Source organism: Marmota flaviventris, chromosome X, assembly GCF_047511675.1.
Source record: "Marmota flaviventris isolate mMarFla1 chromosome X, mMarFla1.hap1, whole genome shotgun sequence".
Classification (NCBI taxonomy): domain Eukaryota; kingdom Metazoa; phylum Chordata; class Mammalia; order Rodentia; family Sciuridae; genus Marmota; species Marmota flaviventris.
Window position 1 is genome coordinate 72,501,134 of NC_092518.1, and position 23,260 is coordinate 72,524,393.

Consider the following 23,260-nt stretch of genomic DNA (forward strand, 5'->3'; position numbering starts at 1 on the left):
GCATAACCTGGGCAAAAGCGGGGAAGGGGTGAGGCAGGTTGCCTTCGGGTAGGGGGACGTGCAGACCCAAACATACTGTGCAAAGTATCCTGGTTTGATGCCCAAGACCTGAAAAGAAATGGCGACTTGAAGTAGAGGAGAAGGTTGAGTGAGGAGGGCCTGGATTTAAAAAACGGACCCCAGTCCCTGTCAGTCCTGAGCGCCCTGCTCCGCCCCGTATCCTGTCTGCAGGTCTGCGCATCTGTTCCCAGAGCTCTGGGAGGCCTGTAAAAGAGGAGCAACCCGCCCAGGATCCCTGCAGGTCAGTGAGGCGGGGTGTGCAGCACGGACAGGGACCCAGAAGGGGTAAGAGTGCGGAGGGCACAGTCCCGGGAATGCTTGCTGTAGGGGTAGGAATGTGTGGTAAGGGGCTTGCAGAGGCACACTTGGAGGGCTGGGCAAGCTAAGAGGAACTCTCACAAGGGCAAGATGCAATACCCTGTGGACCTGTGTTACACCCCCATTCAGTTTCCCATGTCTCTTCTTAGTCTTCTCTTCTCTTCCCCCATTCCCAGGACAGGAAAAGGAGAGGAAATCGTGACATGGAAGAACTCTACAGTGAAAACAGAGGAACACCTTCCAACCAAGGAAAGAAGGAAAATGAAGAACAGCCACAGGATGAGGAAAAGCCAGAAGGAGCCTGTACTCTGAAAGACAAGGAAATGTTAGAAAATGAGGAAAAGACTGCACATCAGGAAATGCTGAAGGATAAGGAAAAGCCAGAGAGTAAGAGAACAGCAAAAGAGGAAGGAAAGCCAGAGAGAGAGGGAAAGGTGGAAAGTGAGGAAAAGCCAGAGTGCTCAGGAAAGCCAGAAAGTGAAACAAGGGCTGCAGAAAAGCGCCTGGCTGAAGATGACATACCCAGGAAAGCCAAAAGAAAAACTGACAAGGGGCTGGCTCATTACCTCAAGGAGTATAAAGAGTCCATACATGATATGAATTTCAGCAATGAGGATATGATAAGAGAATTTGACAGTATGGCTAAGGTGAAGGATGACATGAGAAAAAGCAGACAGAAATTAGGGAGGCTTTTGTGGATGCAAAGAAATTTAGAGGACCCCTTCTACCCAAGGGGCCCAAGGGAATTCAGGGGTGGCTGTAGAGCCCCACGGAGAGACCTTGAAGACATTCCCTATGTGTAGTGCTCCTGGCAGGCAATTGCCAGGTCTTGTGTTTTAAGCTAATACATTAAGTGTCTCTTCTGTTACCAGAAGTTCTTTTGACACTATTGTAGCACTCATTTTGTGTTTATGTAGGGAATTTTCCCCATGTGTATTGCAAAGTTGTTGTGATTTTGGAAAAATAAAGGAGTTTACAGTATCATCTACAGAATCTGTTTGTTTTTGTAAAAGGAAAGTGTAGTGTATGTATGCACAGGGAAGATAGAAAGTTTTGATCCCTAAAAGGTTAAAAATTGTTTTTCTGAGTTGTGGGCTGTGGGTGATTTTCTTTCCTTGTTTCCTTTCAACTTGTCTGTTTATTTTTTTCCTAAAGAAAACAGATTTCTTATCTCACACAAAGTGATAAGATATTTAAAAATTAGAAAACAGTACATAAATAACAATGGAAAAATTGTTCAATAAGCTTATAAAGGCTGTGGAAACACTTAAAATTCTTGTTGTCAAAACTAAAATTGTAGGTAAAACTCCCATTACCTCTGGGACTCATATTTGGAGGAATCTATGGTTATTACAAACCCCTTACTCGTAAGGGACTGTTCTCTTATCTGTCAAATGGGGATAATACTTGCATTCCATAACTGCTGAGTATATTACCTGAAGTACAAAGTGTGTGAAATGTGTTAGATTGCCTTCTACTTTATCCCCAGTACTAGCAGAACCAAGACTCCTTTAGACACTTGGAGAAAGACTGGGGTACATCTCACCTGTACCTGGGGTTACATTCAGGAAGTTGAAAGGTAGGTATTATCCTCCCCTATGTAATACCATGTCTGCTAGGCACTGTGCCCCTTCTCATAAATCTTGCAACCTCCAAAGGATCCCAGTGTTGCTGATGGGCAGGCATCAAGACAAAGCCCAATTGATTTCTCTGGAATCTCCAGTAAACCAAGTCAACTCTATTCCAAGCCATGACATCTATAGAAATATGGATAATACCCTTTTCCTCACTTTTGAGTTTTACTTACCAAATTTAGTAGCATCTCAATGATAACTTTGGCCCCTGATGGATTTCATATTTTTAGTAAAATAATTCTTTCTCGGTTGGTTGATAGCATTTTTGCATGCAGCAGTCTCTCTACCAGATTCAGATGTGAGAGACTGGGGTAAATTTTGAATAACACACTTGCTATTCTCATATGTCAGTGACTTGTCCAATTTTTTGTCATCCTTAGAAGAAATTTTGTCCTAGGTAACTCTTGGTAGGTACTGCCTTACCAGTTTAATACATTTGTGAATATTAGAGCATTGCTACACAAAAAGTGATCTGTGGATGAGCTGCATCAACATCATCTGAGAGAAAGTTAGAAAATACAGAATCTCAGGTCCCTACACCAAACATACTGAATCAAAATCTTCATTTTAACAATACCCTGAGGTGATTTCTGTGCATATTGAAGTTTGAGAAACACTGGCTTTATGCCAGGTGCAGTGGTGCATGCCTACAATCCCAACAGCTCAGAAAGCTAAGGCAAAGAAGATTGTGAGTTCAAAGCTCAGCCTCAGCAAAAGTGAGGTGCTAAGCAACTCAGTGAGACCTGACTCTAAATAAAATACAAAGTAGGGCTGGGGATGTGGCTCAGTGGTGGAGTTCAATCACCAATATCTCCCCCAAAAAAACAAACACTGGCTTATAAGGAGACTCTCCTCAGCCACCCCACTCTTACCTCATGAAATAGGTTTCTAGGAAGATAAATATATGCATTATATAATACATACATCACAGATTATTAAGTAGACCTGTGTTGTCAAACTGCAGTTTCATCCCCCTACATTGATTAGTATATCTTAAATTCAGTGAAGACTTGCAATATGTTTAATTAAATGGTATATAATAAAATCAGAGCCAGATAGTAAATATCAGACTATATTTCAGGTAGATAAAGTGCATATATTTTTGTGAAATTTGTGTTTCAGTTATGTATACATGTACATGTGTGTACCTGAATTGTGAATAATTTATTTCTGGCTGTGGGCTGGAGTTTTAAAAAATTGGAAAACATTGGATTCTGCTTTTCAAAGCACAATCTGACCTTTATCCTGGTACCCCTAGTGCCTAGCACAGTTCTTAATGAATTTAGAAATAATAGTAGCTGAATCAAGAGTTTTTGTCCCACATAATTCCCTATCTACATAAATAATTGTGGAGTCTTCTTTAGCAGTGTTTACTTGCAGTTCCAAAAGGAACACTATGGAAAATGGCTTGTACCACAAATTTAACCCTATCTCATTTGATTAATGCATTAGTCCTGGGGTTGTACCCAGGGCCTCACACACACACTAGAAAATCATTCTATCCCTGAGATACATCACCAGCCATTACTAATGCATTTTAAGGTGCGTTAGCTTGACACCTATCAAAATCACCAAAAGAAAATGTCAACTATTTGACCCACTCCTAAGTTCCAGTGAATAAATCTCTGGAATCTCTGTTTTTATCAGGCATCCTAAGTGATTCTAATTCACACTAAAAGGGCATTGATTTATATATTCATTATGATTTCAGTCACATTCAGTGCAAACCATAAAGTAAGCAGAAAAAAGAATTATAGTGTCTCTCTTATTTTTGGATGGTGAGGGAGGGAAGACCTTTCTAAAGTATAAAACAAATTTTGGGAGTAAGAATCCAACAGGCAACAATTACTATATCTACTGAACAGAACCTGCAAGTGTCTTTAGAGAAAATTATGCCTATAAATAAAGGCATAAGCAAGGCACCTTGTAGTATGTTGTATTTTCTGCTTCAGATGCCCTGAAAACTAGGGTAGCTAACCAGTTTTATTACTATGGGAGACTCATAGGACCACAAATGGCAATGTTTGCAAATCTAAAGTTTATTGAAGAAAAAAGAATGTAACATAGAAGTAGCATGGATATACACCATAGCCAAAATTTCATAGCAAGGGATCTAGAATGGCTAGGTATGACCTCCAATCATCTTCCCTCTCTATAAGAGCTCTGAAAAGATGTATATATTTTGGGTCCAGAAACACTGATGTGTACATGGAACCAGAGAGCACAAAAGAGGGTCTCTGGTACACTGCTGCTTATGTAGGCATATTCTTTTTTTTAATTTTATTTTTTTATTAGCTACACATGACATTACAATGATCTTGGCAATTCATACATGTAGGCATATTCTTGCTGCATCGCCAGCCCCAACAGCAGAATCCTTGGAAGAAAGGTCCATCTAGATCAGAAACAAATAATCTGACTGAAATTAATAAAACTGATGAGCTGATACAAATCACTCAAAACTCCTCAAATTCATGATTATAAGACAATATGCTTAATTCAGCATGCTCTATGCTTTTACCATGGGTCAATATCCATGTGCATTTCTTATTTTAATAGAAAAATTCAAGCAAATCTCAATTCTGCCCCAGATAACCTTGAAGAATAATGTTTTTTTCCCTTTCTCCTCACAATGTATATAAAGCTAAATAGAGGTGCTCTTTTCCAGTGCAGGCACTTTTCCCCATGACCGTCACTAATTTGCTGCATATTTCCCCATCTTCCCATCCCGGTTCAATCTCCATTCTTCTCTACCCTGCTCTGTGATCCAAGGAAGAATGGCTTACATGGACCACATCAGATGGCTCTTTTGATCTCTTTAATCCTGTAATGGAGAATGTGGTCAGGAAATTTTTCTTCCAACTTGTTCCCTGAAGGTGTCAGCACATGCTAGCAGAGTCCTTTATCTAAGGTTCCTAGGAGGTGGCTTTCTCCATAGGCTCTATATATTTAGTAGTTCTCTTCATTTGTCTTTCAGGCCTACTTCATGGAGATGAAATAATTATCAAAAACATGTGGGAGTATGTGTTCATATAGAGTATGCATAGGGAAATGAGAACATTGGAGGTTAAGAACACATGTAGAGCACCAGAAAGCTTTCATGGCAGGTTTGAGAGAGTCTTTTGTCTTAGGGCAGGCACAGCTGAAGACCAAGCCCAGGTCCTTGTAGTGTTGCAGTTCTATTGACAATGAAATGCTCCATCTGCTATGGTTTTTACAATAAATTAAGAACAGTAGTAGGGATGGAATGGAACCCTTATGTATGGGATAGGGGCATTTGTGCAGGCACACTCTAAGCCATTGTGAAATGCATTGGTGAGAGGGTTGTCAGCATCCTTAAAGATTTCTGTGTGTCTTTATGAGTTGAAGGTGATGGTGGAGAATGCTGCAGTAAAATTTTACTACCTAATCTTAATGTGAATTATTGGATCCCAGAGTGGTGGAAGAGAGGTAACAAGGCTTAATTAGCTAAGGCAAAGTGAGTGCAACACCAAAATAAGCCACAGTAATAAAATGCTAATGAGAGGATTTTTGACCTACAGGGATCTGTCATGATAGTAATAAGAGCATTCCTAAAGTGAGATAATTGGACAACCTGTCAGATGCTGCCTGACATATTTAGGCAGAAAAGAAAGTAGGTATGTTAGAAACCCTAACTCAAGTTGTTGTAGTGGTGTTTCTCTACTTCATTCCTAACAAATGAGAAGGCAAGCCCTCTATAGCCACTGGTACACTATGAATCTTTCATCAAAATTTCCCCAGTGGACCTGCAAATACTTTCCAGGTTGACTGTGCACTAAGACAAGAGAGATACCAAGACATTGTAAGAGTGATTACTAAAGTTTTTGAATTGATGGTAATCTCTGGATACCCCAAACTGTATCATAACCCATGATCATATTAAAGAGCTTTTGGAAATGACTGACTAAGGCAACAATTGTTCTCTTTTTGAAAAGTAGCCCCTGTATGATAGAAGCAACCAAATATCTGACTATGGAATTCCAGATAACTAATGCATCCTAAATTGCTTATCAGGAGCAGATCCAGCAAATCACAGAAGAGATGTATACAGAAGAATTCTGTTTAAAATTGAAATTATAGATAAATAAATGAACCTAAGGATGAGTACAAGGCACAAGAAAATGGCACAAGCAGGATGTTCAGACTCTCAAGGTAGCTTTTCCTGTTGCTGAACTATCAATTCATATTTATGGCCTAATGGAACATTCCTTATGACTGAAGAAGAGAGTAGAGATTGGAACTGAAAGAGTAGAACAAAGGTAAATTCTCCTAATGGGAAGAAATTTAGATGACATACTGTGCTAATCAAATTTTCATCACTGTGACTAAAATATATGACAAGAACAACTTAGAGGAGGAAAAGTTTATTGGGGTATCACAATTTTGTAGGAAGTGATGCAGAACATAATGGTGGAAAGGCATGGTGGAGAAAAGCTACTCAGCCCATGACAGCCAGGAAGCAGAGAGAGAGAGAGCACAAGGAGCCAGGGACAAAATATAATCCCTCCAGTGATCTATTTCCTCCAGCCATGACCTACCTGCCTACAGTTACCACCCAATACAGTAGTCCTTTCAAATTACTAATCCATCATTGATTCACTGATTGTTATAGCTCTCATAATCTCATAATTTCACCTCTGAATATTGCTGCATTGGATAACCTATCAGCTTTTGGGGGGCATCTCATCTCCGAAGAATAACATATATCTTGATCACATGGGATGCAAAAAGATATTATTCAAATTCAAGAGCAATTGGACTAGCAAATTGGCTAACTAGATTTCCAGTGACTTGGAGTGCAAAATTGGGAAACTGATGAGAATGAAATCTGGAGAAGTATGTACATGGACTGCTCACAAAGTGAGCAAAATGTCAAGATATGTCTTGCTAACTTAAATGATCACCAAAAGGCATTGTTTATGGAAGAAATTCTTAATAATTAGTAAGACAATAGAAGTTAGGATTCTATCAGTGATAGATTAGCTTGTATCAGAGCAAACCCTCCCATGATAGATTATTAGAAAAGCTGAACAAAACAAAAATTATGCTGAAAATCATTGGAAAGATATCAAGGAAGTGAAGACTTCTATAAATGCAATCTAAAAGCAGCCCACAGAGGTGAATGCTACCCTTGACACAACTTTAGTCATGAGGCATTTGCTGGTAGGAAAGTTGAGGATATTAGTGTTTTTAGCCATCATCATTCTGTTTCTGTGAAACAGAAATTGAAGTTGAGGTTCTAAAGGAGGGGTTCCAATATACATCTTTGAATTTCAGTTGGAACCAGGAAAGGTTATATCTTAGGCTATATCTATGCTTACATGACTTAAACCCAGCTTTAAATAAGATAAGTCACAAATTAAATCAGGGCAAGTTGCCTCTATCCCAGCTGGGGGCCTCAGACCTACAGAATAAGGAATGAATTCTGCCAAAAAGAATGAACTTGATAGCATACCCCTCCTACCCTCCAGATAGAAACTAATTTCAGCTGACACCTTATTTCAACCTTATAAGATTGTAAGTAGGGAATCCAGCCAACTTGTGCAAAAGTTCTGACTTATAGAACTGTTAAAATAATAAGTGGATGTATAGGCTGCTAAATTTTAAGTAATTTGTTATACAATAATGGGGTACTAATACATATTTTGGTACTGAAAATACCAAATACCTAAAATGTGACAGTAAATTGGGAAACGGTCAGTGAATAGATGCTGGGAGAATTTTGAAAAGCATGATTACTTGATCTGAGTATAAAGTAAAAATAAAAAGCTTAACAACTCTGCTAGTGAGGCAACAGTAGGTTGTGTGGAATATGCTACTAGAAACTGGAGGAAGGGAGATCTGTATATTAAGTGGCATGAAGATTAGAGAAATTGTTTCCCACAGTTATGTGTAAAGTAGAACTTGTGATAGACGTGGACATTTAGCTGATATTTCCAAGAAATGTTTTGAGGTTTCTTGCTATTTGTTATAAAACGTGATAGGAATGATCATTTGAGGGATTATCTGTTAAACAAAAAGCAGCAAGGACATAATGACTTGGGAAAATTCCATATTATTATCCAAATGGCAAAATACACTAAAATTAAGAGATTTCTTCCCAAAATATGGCATTGTGGGAGAAGGTATATCTGGTACAAACTTTTGCTGAAACCTCAAAAAGACAAAATCCAAGTACTCTGTCACATAAAGGTCATTTTCAAGAAATTAAAAATATAACTTTCACATTCTCTCAACAAAATTATATGGCTTCTAGGAAGTTTAGAGAATGTTGAACTCAGTGAGTGAGAAATAGCGATTCAAAGCAGAAGGATTCAATGTGACACTACTAGCTTGAAGATGGAGGGCACCATGCAATAAAGAATGTGCATGGGCTTTAGGAACTAAGAGCAGCCACACCCAGCTACCTAATATAAAGAAAGATGATGTCAAAAATATTTGATTGTAGATTTTCTCCAATGGAGTAAAATTCAGTGGCATTTATATAGGATTCTTAAGATTCTTTTATAAATTCTTAATATTCAGCAGAAACACTACCAGTTTGAAATGAAATAGGATATACAATAAAATGAGGCCATCAGACTCCCCCAAATTCTCCTAGTGTGATAAAACTACTCAGCTGGGAACATGTGCTGCCTTCAGTGAAAAAGGAAGGGTTACTCAAAGACAGATCTAAGAGCTTAGACTACAGAGCTGAGAGGACAGAGGCAAGAGCACAGAAGTTAAAGCTGATAGCCACAGGGGATTATCCCCAGACCTTAAAAACTAGTAAGGAAACATTTTTGAGCCAGTGGCCTCTTTTTATCTTCCATTTCACATACTTTTGTCTGGAACTGGTGTGCTACATCTAATTACCACATATGGGGAGTTTTGCAGACGGAGAATTTATCTCCTTAGTTTCACAGATCCACAGGCATGGGGGAGAGATGTCTTCAGAAATTTTTCTTAATGGATTATGCCCAAGATCCTCATCAACACTGATTTAGATGATTTAAGATGGTGATATTTTGACTTTTGAGTTGATGCTGTTAATGTGATGGGATTAAAGGAAATCTTCAGAGGAGCTAAGTGTGTTTTGCTAAGAAATTCATGAATTTAGGGAACCAGAAAGCAGACAATGGCAAGAAGAATTCTAAAATAGCTCTGTAAATTACCACCACACAATATATAAATACCTTCTTCAGTTAATCAAATAATAATATATGTGTTGCTGTGAAGAACTTTTGTAGATGTAATTAGAGTGTCAAATCAGTTTGTCCTTAACTGGAAGATTATCTGGGTGAGCCTGACCAAATTATATTATCCCTTAAAATACAGATCTAAGATCAGAGAAAGATAAGTCAGAGATTAGAAGAATGAGATTAAATGTACCTTTACACAGCAAAGATTGGAAGGGCTACAGGGTTAGGAACGCAAATGACCATTAGTTGCTAAAAACAGCCTGGTTAACAGCCAAAAAATAATGGGGACCACAGGCCTATATCTGCAAGGAACTGACTTAGGAGAACAAGCTGAATGATCTTGGAAGCAGATTTTCCCCACAAAGCCTCCAGATGAGTTAGATTGACATCTTTATTTCAACCTTGCGAGACCTTAAGCAGAGAATAGGATCATGCTGGGCCAGACCTCTGACCTATAAACTTTTGAGCTAATGAATGAGTGTTTTATTAAGCTTCTAAGTGTAATTTGTTATGCAATAGTAAATGAAAGCCTTATGAAACATAAATATCTTTTCTTTTTTTTTCCTCTGGAGCCTTTTTTTTTATTTTAAAGAGCTATATTTCAAAGAGTTATATTTTCTTGCTGGTCAGAGACACAAATGAAGGCCACAAAATAGATATTTAAGAAAAACTTGTAGTTCTACTTTCTGTTTTAGGTCAAGTGTAGGAATCATTAAGCCAGATATACTTTTGTCAAAATACTATGTCTTACACTTCGAATACAGTAAAACACTTTAACTTTATTGTATTCTTTTAAAAAACTGTACTTGTTGGGGCTGGGGTTGTGGCTCAGTGGTAGAGCACTCACCTAGCGCATGCGAGGCCCTGGGTTCAATCCTCAGCACCACATAAAAATAAATAAATAAATAGAATGAAGGTATTGTGTCAAACTACAACCAAAAATAAATAAATATTTTTAAAAACTGTATTTGCAGTAGCTCCTCTTTCATTTATGATTTTATTAAATCTTTTTTTAGTCTGGTTAAAGTTCATGAATTTTGGTGATCTTAAAAAATTCAGTATCATTTATGTTTTCTGTTATTTTTTTATTTCACTTATTTCTGCTCTAAGCTTTATTATATCCTTCCTTCTGCTAACTTTGTGGTCGGTTTGTTCTTTTAATTCTTTGATATGTAAAGTTAGGTTCTTTATTTGAGATCTTTTTTTTTCATTTTTAATGTAGGCATGTATCACTATAAGCTTTGTTTTTTATTCTATACCCTCCATTTTGGTATACTGTATTTTCATGTGTCTTTGTCTCAAGATTTTTTTTTCTATTTTCTATTTGAATTTCTTCTTTGACTCATTAGTCATTGACAAGTATGCAGTTAAATTTACATTTGTTTTTAAATTGATTTTATTTTTTAAAATACATGACAATGGAATGCATTGCAATTCTTATTACACATATAGAGCACAAATTTTCATATCTGTGTATATAAAGTATGTTCACACCAATTCTTTATACACGTACTTTGGATAATGATGTCCATCACATTCCACCATCATTGCTAATCCTCTGCCCCCTCCCTTCTCCTCCCACCCTTCTACCCTATCTGGAGTTCATCTAATCCTCCCATGCTTCCCCTCCCTACCCCACTATGAGTCAGACTCCTTATATCAGAGAAAACATTTGGCATTTGTTTTGGGGGGATTGGCTAACTTCACTTAGCATTATCTTCTCCAACTGCATCCATTTACCTGCAAATGCCATGATTTTATTCTCTTTTATTCCTGAGTAATATTCCATTGTGTACATATGCCACATTTTTAATCCATTCATCTACTGAACAGCATTTAGGTTGGTTACACAGTTTAGCTATTGCAAATTGTACTGCTATAAACATTGATGTGGCTGTGTCCCTGTAGTATGCTGTTTTTAAGTCCTTGGGTATAGACTGAGGAGAGGAATAGCTGGGTCAAATGGTGGTTCCATTCCCAGTTTTCCAAGAAATCTCCATACTGCTTTCCATATTAGCTGCACCAATTTGCAGACCCACCAGCAGTGTATGAATGTACTTTTTCCCCACACATCACTGTTTTCTCTGATATAAGGAGTCTGACTCATAGTGGGGTAGGGAGGAGGAGCATGGGAGGAATATATGAACTCTAGATAGGGCAGAGGAGTGGGAGGAGAAGGGAGGGGGCGGGGGTTAACAATGATGGTGGAATATGATGGACATCATTATCCAAAGTAATGTATGAAGACACGAATTGGTGTGAACATACTTTATATACACAGATATGAAAATTTGTGCTCTACCCCCTCGCCAACACTTATTGTTGTTTGTCTTCATAATAGATGCCATTCTGACTTGAGTGAGATGATATCTTAGAGTAGTTTTGATTTGCATTTCTCTAATTGCTACAGATGATGAACATTTTTTCATATATTTGTTGATTGATTGTACATCATCTTCTGAGAAGTGTCTGTTCATGTCCTTGGCCCATTTATTGATTGGGTTATTTGTTATTTTTGGTGCTTAGCTTTTTGAGTTCTTTATATACCCTAGTGCGCTATCTGATGTATGAGGGGTAAAAAGTTGCTCCCAAGGTGTATACTCTCTATTCACCTCACAGATTGTTTCTTTTACTGAAAAGAAACTTTTTAGTTTGAGTCCATCCCATTTATTGACACAGAGACTAACCCACAAAATTACAATTATCTTATATTAGACAAAGGCGCCAAAAGCATGCATTGGAGAAAAGATAGCCTCTTCAACAAATGGTGCTGGGGAAACTGGAAATCCATATGCAACAAAATGAAATTAAACCTCTATCTCTCACCATGCACAAAACTCAACTCAAAATGGATCAGGGACCTAGGAATTAAACCAGAGACTCTGCATCTATTAGAAGAAAAAATAGGCCCTAATCTTCATCATGTGGGATTAAGCCCCAACTTCCTTAATAAGACTCTGATAGCTCAAGAATTAAAACTAAGAATCAATAAATGGGATGGACTGAAACATAAATATATTTTCTATGTGTGCCCTTCATGAGTGGCTGATCTATAAACCTATACCCAAAGCTATCTCATCATTAATTTTCTAACGTAAATCTCTCCAAGTCCCTGATCATTCAATCTTTTATTCATTGCCAATGAGGCAAAATAGATCCAAACCCCCAACGGTGATAGATTTTATTAAAAAATTGACACTCATATGAACCACACAAAATTTTACTCATTGGTAGCATGTCTTTTTCCATTCATTTCTTTGTATTATCTCTGAGTTGCAATATAGTTCAGCACTATTCACTTGCAACATACCGCCAAAATACATCTATAAATGAAGCCATTGTTTGTCTCTCTTTTTCTAAGTGGTCATGAGGATGATGAACTCCCCATGAGGGCATACATGATGTACATAGTATTTTATTCAGTTTCTGCTACTGTAACAGATACCTACAATAAATCAACTTATAAAGAGGGAAATTTTGTTTTGGTTCATGGTTTTGGAGGCTTTATTTTATTTTCAGCTGACCCTGTTGCTGTGAGCCTGTTTCAACACTATGTGTCATGATGGGAGCAAGTGGCAGAGGAGACACATCCATCTCATGACTGAGTATGGGAGAGAAAGAGGGACAGGAAGGGGTTAGTGTCCCAATAGCCCCTTCAAGGGCACATACTGGAAGACCTCTCACTAGGCCCCATTTCTTAAAGGTTCAATCACCTCCAAAATGCACCACTCTGGGGAACAAGCCTTTAACAATTGGCTTATAGAGGACATTCCAGATCTACACTATAGAACATAGGTTGAGAAAGAGCAGAAATAGCAGAAGTATACATCAAAGGAGTCTGGTCCAACTGCACATTTCATTTACCTGTACCTTCTTGACTTACTCAGGCCTACTTTTAAAGCCATTTTCAACTAATGCTGGAAAATTGGTACACACAACACACTTTATTATTTAGGAGAGTAAACAGAAACAAGTTCACAATGTGTGACTCATTTGTGCAGAAAATTAATATTGCACAATCAAGTGTTAAGTCTGTGCTAGGTTTTAGTAGCAAGCCAAGAGCTATGGTTTTGCTCTAAAACTGTAAGACTGTGTAGTTTAATTCTACTACTGGGGCTTTCTAAGACTTCATGGATCCTCTGTGTCTAACACACACACACAATACAATTGGATTTCCAGGGTCATGGGACTGATGTGTGAGAGAAGCTTGCACTATATAGCCTGGACCTACTGTAGATACTGTAGATTTTTTTTCCCCTCTGATTACCACTCAAAACTAGAAATTGTGCATAGTCCAAGCACAAAAGTAATATGATATATGTTGCCTCTAAAATCAAAAGCCTGAATTTCCATAAATTAAGTGGAAAAAGATCATCTTCAGGTATGTGCTCAACTGCTGCTCCTCCAGGGCATCTTCCCAACTTCCTGGCCTCCCATGATGGCAAGCATGCTTTCACCCTTTTGTGAAGCTATGTTCCTGTGGCATGTACAGAATCCCCCACTGGGTCTTTTTACAGCACAAATCCCACAGTTGGTTAGTTTCACTTTGCAGAGTCTATGTTCCTGGGGTTGAGAAGTCCCATCCACTACAGAACAGGAGCTCTCCTTGGTGCTGCAGATTATGTATTCTTTAATAATGTCAGCTTGGACTGTAAACTACAATAGCACTGTTCAGCTTGTGAAGCTCATGACTTCCCAATCTTTGGGAGACTGTAAACAAACCCTGACTAAACAACTTAATTTCTTTATCCAAGGTTATTTAGGTAGATAGGGGCTAAAAGGAGAAGAATTCATGATTCCTGACTTAGTCATTATTATTTCCAATTTTACTAAGTGCCTAATATTTGTCATTTAATTATGCTGGGCATTAGGAATATGAGTATGAAATAGACAGGCTATGCCCTAAGATTCAAAGAGTATAATGCCAATATTTCTCATTTTTTACCACAATCTACAGTGAGAAATAAACTGTTCATCACAACTTATCATACCCACATGCATATACATATAAAACACAAATTTCACAAAATTATATTCACCTTAACTACCTACAATGCAATTTGATATTTCCTATTTGTTTCTATTATATCCTATTTCATTAGAAAAGTTGTAGGTTTTGACCCACTGAATTTTTTTCAAGATCTATTTTGCATGGAGAAAGGAAAAGTGTGGTTTAGTGAAGATGGTCCATTTAACAATCTGTGATGTGTATATTGTGTAATGTGTATATTTATCCCTTCAGGCACATGATTTCATGTGAAGTTGGAGTATGGAATCTGAGAATAGTTTCCCTTCAGGAGGTGTTTCTCCAAGTTCAGTGTGCAAAAGAATCACCTTAGGATCTTGTAAAAATGAAGATTTTAACTTGGTAGGTCTGAGATAGGGCCTGAAATTACTATTCTATTTCAGGTTATCTCTCAAGTGATGCTGATGAAGCTGGTGCATAAGTCATTAAGTTTACTACTAAAAATTTAACACTCAAAATGTGTTAATGGTTCTACTGAACTTCTAAAGGTGGGACCCAATGAGAAACTCCTGTAAGTGATCTCAACCTAGGAAAGAGAATCTGCAGGCAAGATATTATTAACCTATGAGAACAAAACATAGATATTGTTTCTGACCTAGCCTGCAATATCTGAATTTAGTGAGAATATTTATATCTCACAAACAAATCAACAAAGTGTACACAAATGATCATTTGGCTAAAAAAAGAAACCAAGGATATTAATTAGGTCCAAAGTAGCACTAGGGTGATAATACAAACAATTGATGGTGGTAACTCCAAAGTCAGGAGAAGGCTTTATCCACTTCACTATAGTGGTCAAGGGTGGTGAACATTGGCTCAGCAGTGACTCCAAATAAGTTGACATCTTAAAGCCTCTATCATTAAAGGGTGCCAAGCTTAGGATAAAGGGAAGAGTGTCCAGCAGACACAGCAGAACCCAGGAGAGAGCAGCATCTATATCTGCTGCCTGGACTTGCCTTGGGAATAAATAAGATCTCCCTAGCTCATAGATGACAAAACTGACCCTCATAGAAATGAATTTAAGTGCCAGGCAGATGTCTCCAGCTATGAATCCCAAAGGTAATGTGAATTTTACTTATTTTATATTGACATGGAATTTTAACTGTCTTCAATGATATCACAGGCTTAACCAACAGTTAATTGCTTATCATGTATTGTTTTCTGGTTTTAGTATTTTAATGTTATGATGATGGCAAACATAATCCATATCCTTTAAGAAAAAGCAGAGATCAGTGAACAACAATCAAAAAACTAGTCAAACATGGAGGAGCCATAGGATGGTAGAGGATCCAGGAGAAGGGACACCAGTGTCCACTGACTTGATAACACCTATGGAAGACCCACAGAGGGTATACCAGGAAGGAATGGGGGCACCTAACCATCAGGTAGTCAAACTCATTATATAGAATAGGCAAGACCTATTCTTGTTTACTATGTAGGAATAACCATTATCTCCTTTTTAGTGTACACACTTTCAGAGTTTTCTGTGTGTTCAAATGAATTATGTCAACATATTTACAGTTTTACAAAAGTTTGCTGATACTGTACCTGTGGTTCTGCAAACTGTTTATTATTTTACAATGTACCATGAACATCTTTTCCATGCACATGGGGTGAAAATTCTGTACCAAAAGACAGAGCACTGTAGTTAGATCAAAAAGCTGCTGGTAACAAGAGTGACACCTAAAGCAAAATATCAGCTTAAGGTTAAAGCACAGGACCTGGCAAGTATCTACCAGGGAAAGCAGGGCTGGCAATCTCATCAGAGAAGTCTGAATCCATGACCAAAGGCATTAAAGGTAGGGAATATCGTGTAAGCCCCTTTGGCCCCTACCTCCGCCCCTCACTCCCCTGACACCCCGCTGGCCCCTTGGGTTGAAGGCATCCTGAGCATCTCTTTGCATCCAGTGAAAACTACCCATTTTCTGTTGTTTTTTCCTTAGCTCTTCCTGAGCCCTTGACACATCTGCACATTCTCTCATCATCTCCTCACTGCTCAAATGCCTGTCCTGTAAGTCCTCCTGAGAGTCCTTGGGGGAATCGTCGGTGCCCCTGTCCGTTTTTCTTTTGGCTTTCCGGGGCACATAATCTTCAGCGGGGCGCTTTTCGGCGGCCCGCGGCTCACTGGCTGGCTTTGCCTGGGATTCTGGCTTGCCCTCCCCTGGTGACTTGCTCTGACCTTCCGACTTGCCCTGCTTTTCTGCCTTGCCCCCATCTTTCGATTGTCCCTTCTCCTCTGGCTCTCCCTCATCCTCTAGCTTTCCCTCCCTTGCTGGCTTCCCCTCCTCGTCTGGCTTTTCTTCTTCATCTGATTTTCCTTCATCTTCAGGCTCTACTTCGTCTTCTGGCTTTTCCTGGTTTTCCAGTTTTCCTTCATTTTTGCGGTAGGGTTTTTCCATGTCGAGATTTCCTCTCCTTCTGTCATGGGGGTAGGGATGCAGAGAAGAGGAGACAAAAAGGAGACATGGGAGACTGAAGGTCTGGGGGTGTAACGCAGGCCCACAGAATATTGCATCTCGCCCTTAAGAGGGTTCCCCTAAGCTGGTCCGGCCCTCCGAGTGTGCCTCTGCAGGTCCCTTACCCCACACTCCTCCCCCCACAGCGAGCCAACCATTCCCTGGCAGGTCCGTCACCTTCTCCATGCCGCTTCAGCGTGGCGAGGTGCGTGCAATCCATGCGGTGGGGGCGGGTGGTGGGGCACCACAGTCTGCCTGGGGCCGTGTCCTCTGCACTCTCACCCCTTCTGGGTCCCTGTTCATGCTCCCTCCTCCCACCCCCTACTGACCTGCAGAGATCCTGGGCGGGTTGCTCCTCTTTTACAGGCCTCCCAGAGCTCTGGGAACAGATGCGCAGACCTGCAGATAGGACGCAGGGCCGGGGCGGGGCGCTCAGAAATGACCAGGACTCGGGTCCCTATCCTGAATCCAGGCCCTCCTCACTCAATCTTCTCCTCTACTACCCTCTCCCGCACCCCAGCCGCCATTTCTTTTCAGGCCTTGGGCACCAAACCAGGATGCTTTCCAAACTACTTTTGAGTCTGCGTGTCCCCCTCCCCAGAGGCGACCTGCCCAACCCATCCCCGCTTTCGGCCAGGTCATTCAATTTGTTTTCGTAGGCGCAGAGTGTAAGAGGGGGTTATCCCCAGAATGCGTCTACGTTTCACTGCCGCACTGCGGGAGTGCCCCCCACCCCCGCCCCACCATGGCTTGGGCTAAAATGGATGGAGGGATGTGGGGGTCGAGAAGGCAACGGGAACTCTGCAAGGTCCTCCTTTTCCGCTGTGCCACCTCGAAACGCGCCCCTCTCCTTATGGATTTCGTTTATCCCTTCCCCCGCCCTCTGTCTGCTGCTGCACCTCCACCCCTGCCCTGGGTCCTATGGCAGCTCTCGCCTTTGTACTGACCTGCGAGGACCCGGGTCAGGCCTGCGCCTCCTCGGGCTCGCAGCAGCCAAGGCAGCAGCTTCAAGAGATGGTTCTGCGTGGGCGCTGGGTCCAGGACCGCACCGCAGGGTTGGCGGGCGCGGGGGCTGGTGCCCACGTCGGCTCCAAGCCAGTCACATGAACACCGCGTCACCCTAACTGGATTCCCCCCCGCCATGCACCCTCCCCACCTCCCCTCTACCCCCATACAAGAGGTACTGGGGGAGTTACTGACTATGGGGAGGGGGTATGGCAAAAGGGAATTGGCTCACACAAAAGAAGGGGGTGGCTTTCTGAACCCAGGTGCTTTACCTGGAGCATCTCACAGCATACTTGCATAATTTTCTTCTCAGATGCTCTTTACAGGTATGACAGCTGATCAGAGAGGGTACCCAGCTTTGCAAAGAGCTTTCAGTTCCTGAACCCCACAATCACTTTAAAAATCATCTCTATCTGACTCCAGAGCCTAGAGGTGGTGCATGTCAGGGAACTGAGTTGTCACTCTAAATGGCAGTGTTCCCAGAGTTTCTTTCTTGGCTTCTTCTTTCCTCAATTCACATATATTCTCTGTCTGGCAGTCTCATCTGCTTCCCTCTAAACACCAGTGATTCCCCAATCTGCATGTCTAGACCATTCCCTCCCCAAATCTGTCCTACCTTGCCAACTGTCTATTGGATATCACTGCCTAAATGTCCCTTAGGAACCTCAAAGGTCTTTGTATCCCAAACTGATTCCACCAACTCTTCATGCCATCTCTGCTGGCCTCTCTCTAAACTGAAAACTTACCCTCCTACATTTGACTGTTAATCATTGCTGGAGAATATCAGATAGCTAACAATGAAGGCATTAAAATATGTTTTAATATGGACTTCAGATAAAGCTTCATCAAACAATTGATTTGTAACAGACTGCTATGATTGACTCCTGCTTGCTCTTCTTCCCTTTTCTTTTCCATTTATTTATTTCACATTTGTGAAAACACTACCCAACCCAAAGATGGCTATAATGTGTCTTTTTTCATCTCTTTACTCTGTTTGGAGTTCATTGAACTTCATGGAAACATAGATTTGTATTTTTCATTATAATTGAGTATTTTTCAGTATTTATTTATTTATTTGATAAGGTCTTGCTAAATTGCTGAACTTGCAATCCTCCTGCCTCGGCCTCCCAAATCACTAGGAATACAGGTGTGCACCATTGTGCTGGGCAATTTTTTTCCCTGTGCCTGCTTGGTGGAGTCCTACAGGTCTCTTGGGCTTGGTTCATTTTTGCACATCCTTTTTCTTTCTTTTTTCTTTGGATTACATAAATTGGCCTATCTTCAAGGTCATTGATTCTTTTTTTCTACCTGCTCAGATCTGTTGTTGTTATCCCTCTAGAGAGTTTTTCATTTCAGTCTTTGTACTATTGAGCTCCAGAAACAATTTATCTTATTATTTCTATCTTTATATTTCTGTCTCCCTGCTCATAGTCTATATTTGGTGAGACATTCTTCCCATTTCATTTTATCCTTTATCAATGATTTCCTTTGGCTTTGTTGAGCATTTTTAAGACAATTGATTAAAAATCTTTGTTTAGGGCTGGGGCTGTGGCTCAATGGCAGAGTACTTGCCTAGCATGTATGAGGCACTGGGTTCGATTCTCAGCATCACCTAAAAATAAGCAAATAAAGGCATTTACAACTACAAAATAAAAAATTTAAAAAAATCTTTGTCTGGAGCTGGGATTGTAGCTCAGTGGTAGAGCACTTGCCTAGCATATGTGAGGTCCTGGGTTCGATATCCAGCACCACACAAAACTAAATAAAAAAAGGAATTGTGTCCATCTACAACTAAAAATATTTTTTAAAAAACTTTGTCTAAGCTAGGCACAATGGTGCACATCTATAATCCCAGAGACTCCAGAGGCGGAAGCAGGAAAATCACAAGTTTGAGACCAGCTTTAGCAACTTAGCAAGACCTTGTCTGAAATTTAAAAAAAAAAAATTAAGGGGCTGGGAATGTAGCACAGTGGTAGAGCATCCCTGGGTTCAATCCCCAGTACCACAAAAAATTTTATCTAGTGGGTTCAATATATAAAACTTTCTCCTGTGTAGTTTCTAATAACTTATTCTTCCCTGTAAATTGATATACTTGTAGGATTTTTTAAATGCTTCATCAAATTTTGTTGGAATTTTTATATTTTGGTTATAATATGTTCAGTCTTGCAATCAGATTCTCCCCTTCCCTAGGTTTTGTTGTTGATCTTTATTGTGAGTTATCATTTGTTGTTTATTAGCTTTTTAAATTATATCTGTAAATTCTACATTCTTTGTTATGTGCAGCCTGTGGAGTTAGTATTTTATTAGCTTATTAGTGGGCTTCTGTTTGGACAGTTATTTTAAAGGCCTAGAGCCAACAAAAGTGGGGGGGGAGAAGGAAAGACTGTCCCAGTCTTTGCTGATAAGCTTTGAATTGGGGCGTATTGCAATGCTTTACTTTCAGTTTGTTTAGAACCTGAATGTTAGCCCAAAGTGAATTCCTAAGTCTTCTTTGATATTTGCTGAATATGGGGGCCCACTCTTGCATTTGTGTATATGGTATTAATAATTCCCTAGTATATGTGAGAGTTTTGTTTTTAAAGCTTGTTCCTCCACATATATACTTTCCCAAACTCTCGCATATCAGGATTCTCATTATATTTATTTGCTGTCCTGAGTGTTGTCTCTTTCCCTGGACTGCTGTGGCCATTATATGAGACTTTAAATGCTTTTGGAAAAATGTCAACCAGAAAGCCAAACCAACCCTAGCCCTGGACGTGCTCCCAGTCTAGTCCTCCAGAGAGATTCCAAGATGTCCACAACCCACAATCTTATAATTCTATAAGATCCCTTACCTCTAGAATTAGTAATCTAAACCAAGAGAATGGGCTGCCATCAAAAGTTCTCTGCCAATCTGGGACATGGTAGGTAGGCAATTTAAAATTTCTGTCTAAAAAGCAGTTTCTTTTTTTGCCAAGTTTCTTTCTTTGCCAAGTTTTTATCTTTTTGACTGAACTCCAGAGTTCTGAGAATGTTGATTCTTACTGTTTTGTCTAGCTCCCCAATTGCTCATTACAGAGCCCTGGAGTCCTATACTCTGACATTTTCTGTGATGTTACTTGTGTCTGTTTGCTTTTAAGTCACTTTTGGTGACTTTTGTCTCATTCTTGAAACCATCTTGTCTTATTTGTTGACATGCAGTTTTTCATAGTATTATTCTATAACATTTTTTTTATCTACAGGGTTAGTACTGATTTCTTGTCTTTTTTTCATTTTAGTAGTTTCAACATTCATCTTTCTTTTTTGATCAGTGCAGCTAAAGTTTTGTCAGTTTTTAAAGATACATATTTTCAAAGATCCCAGTTTTAGTTTCCTTGATATCTTGTCCTCTATTTTATTTATTTCCACTCCAATCTTTACCATTCCTTTCCTTCTTCTTTCTTCTTCTTTTTTTTTTTTTTTTTTGGTGAGGGGGCTACCAGGGATTGAACTCAAGTGCTTAACAACTGAGCCACATACCCAATCCATTTTTTATATTTCATTTAGAGAGAGGTCTCACCAAGTTGCTTAGGGCCTTGCTAAATTGCTGGGGCTGGCTTTGAACTTGCTATCTTCCTGCCTCAGTCTCCCAAGCCACTGGGATTACAGGTGTGTGCTACTGCACCTGGCTAGTTCCTTTTTTTAAAGTGGAAACTTAGATTGTTGATTTAAGATTTAAAGGACATGTATTCATCTAAGTAATGCTGTACTATACACATAGGTTTTGATATGTTGTGCTTCTGTTTTTCAAAACATTTTAATTTATCTAATGATTTCTTCTGATGCAATGGGAGTATATTGTTTAATTTCTACATAATTCTAAGATTTCCATATGTTTTTGGTTACTAATTTAATTCCTTTGTGATCAGAGTATACCATTTGTATAAATTCAATTCTTTTAAGTGTATATAGATTTTCATTATGGCCTAATATTTTTGTTCCCCTGTTTTCCCACTATTATATTATTTTTTAAAAGGTATTTTTTGTGTATCATTTTACTTCTCTTTTTTCTTTAACAAGATTTTAAAAAGGTTTTCTTAGTAGATGTCCTAGGAATTAAAATTACCATCATAAAACAATCTACATTGTATCAATTATAACTGATTCAATGGGAAACAAGATGTTTAGTCTAACATGTAGCTCCATCCTCTCCTTCCTCCTTTGTATTATTAACTTCATAGAAATTACATATTTAGACATTATAAACCCATACATACTGCTTGGTAATTATAGTTTTATAGTATTTTCTCTTATATCAAATAGGAGAGGAAAGATATACACATAAATATTTATGTCATTTCTGTTAATTTACTATTGTAGCTGAAACAATTATCACAGGAAGTTCCCAGAGCAAATGCAGCCATGAGGCAGTCAGAGATGGTGATCCAAGCCACCACTCTCCACACACTATCCAGAGGGTTTGCACCAATTTTAAGTCCCACCCACAATCTATGAGTTTACCCTTTCCTACATTCTCTCCAACATTTATTACTTGTATTCTAGATAGTTGCCATTCTGACTGGAGTGAGGTGAAATCTCAGTATAGTTTTAATTTTCATTTCTATAATTGCTAGAAATGTTCAACATTTTTTCATGTATGTGTTGATCATTCATATTTCTTCTTTTAAGAAGTGTCTGTTTATTAATTGTCCATTTATTAATTGTGTTATTTGAGTTTTTGGTGTCAAGCTCTTTGAGTTCTTTATATTTTCTGGAAAGTAACGCTTTATCTGAGGTGCAGGAGGCAAAGATTTTCTCCTATTCTGTAGGCTCTCTATTCACACTCTTGATTGTTTTTTGCTGTGAAGAAGATTTTTAGTTTGATACCTTCACATTTATTGATGTTTGGTTGTTGAGGAAGTTGGTTTCTAAGCCATTTGGCTTAGAAAGTTGGTTTCTAAGTATTTGGCCTACATTTTCTTCAAGTAGGTGCAGGGTTTCTGGTCTAATACCTAGGTCGTTGATCCACTTTGAGATGAGTTTTTTTGCAGGGTAAGAGATAGGGATTAAATTTCATTCTGATACATAGATTTACAGTTTTCCCAGCACCATTTGTTGAAGAGGCTATCTTTTCTCTGATGTATGTTTTTGATGCCTTTATTCTAATATGAGATAACTGTATTTATGCGGGTTTGTCTCTGTACTTCTATTCCAATGGTCTTCATGTCTTTTTTTAAAAAACTATTGCTCTGTAGAATTATTTAAGGGTCTGGTATTGTGATGCCTCCTGCTTCACTTTTCTCACTAAGGATTGCTTTGGCTATTCTGAGCCTCCTTTGTTTCCAAATGAATTTCATGACTATTTTATCTATTTTTATGAATAATGTCATTGGAAGTTTAATAGGAATTGCATTAAATCTATATAGTGCTTTTGGTAGTATAGACATTTGGGCAATATTAATTCTGCCTATCTAAGAGCATGGGAGATCTTTCCATCTTCTAAGGTTTTATTCAGTTTTTTCTTTGGTGTTCTGCAGTTTCCATTGTAGAGATCTTTCACCTCTTTTGTTGGATTGATTCCCAACTATTTTATTTTTAAAG

The 23,260-nt window shown here is 39.0% G+C and overlaps 2 protein-coding genes across 2 annotated transcripts; one reads left to right on the top strand and one right to left on the bottom strand.

Annotated features, from left to right (window-relative positions):
- The first annotated feature begins 566 nt into the window (after positions 1–566).
- On the top strand, positions 567–1,181 carry LOC114089483 (transcription elongation factor A protein-like 4). Its single transcript, XM_027931366.1, has one exon. It carries the CDS (start codon positions 582–584, stop codon positions 1,179–1,181), a length of 600 nt encoding a protein of 199 aa, XP_027787167.1. The 5' UTR covers positions 567–581.
- Positions 1,182–16,033: 14,852 nt separating this feature from the next.
- On the bottom strand, positions 16,034–16,639 carry LOC114089684 (transcription elongation factor A protein-like 3). Its single transcript, XM_027931607.1, has one exon. The coding sequence runs from the start codon at positions 16,637–16,639 to the stop codon at positions 16,034–16,036; it is 606 nt and encodes a 201-aa protein (XP_027787408.1).
- Positions 16,640–23,260: the final 6,621 nt, after the last annotated feature.

What these genes read in the sequence shown, in the direction of transcription:
- LOC114089483 (XM_027931366.1), top strand. Translation starts at nt 582, where the DNA reads ATGGAAGAACTCTACAGTGAAAACAGAGGAACACCTTCCAACCAAGGA.
- LOC114089684 (XM_027931607.1), bottom strand. Translation starts at nt 16,639, where the DNA reads ATGGAAAAACCCTACCGCAAAAATGAAGGAAAACTGGAAAACCAGGAA.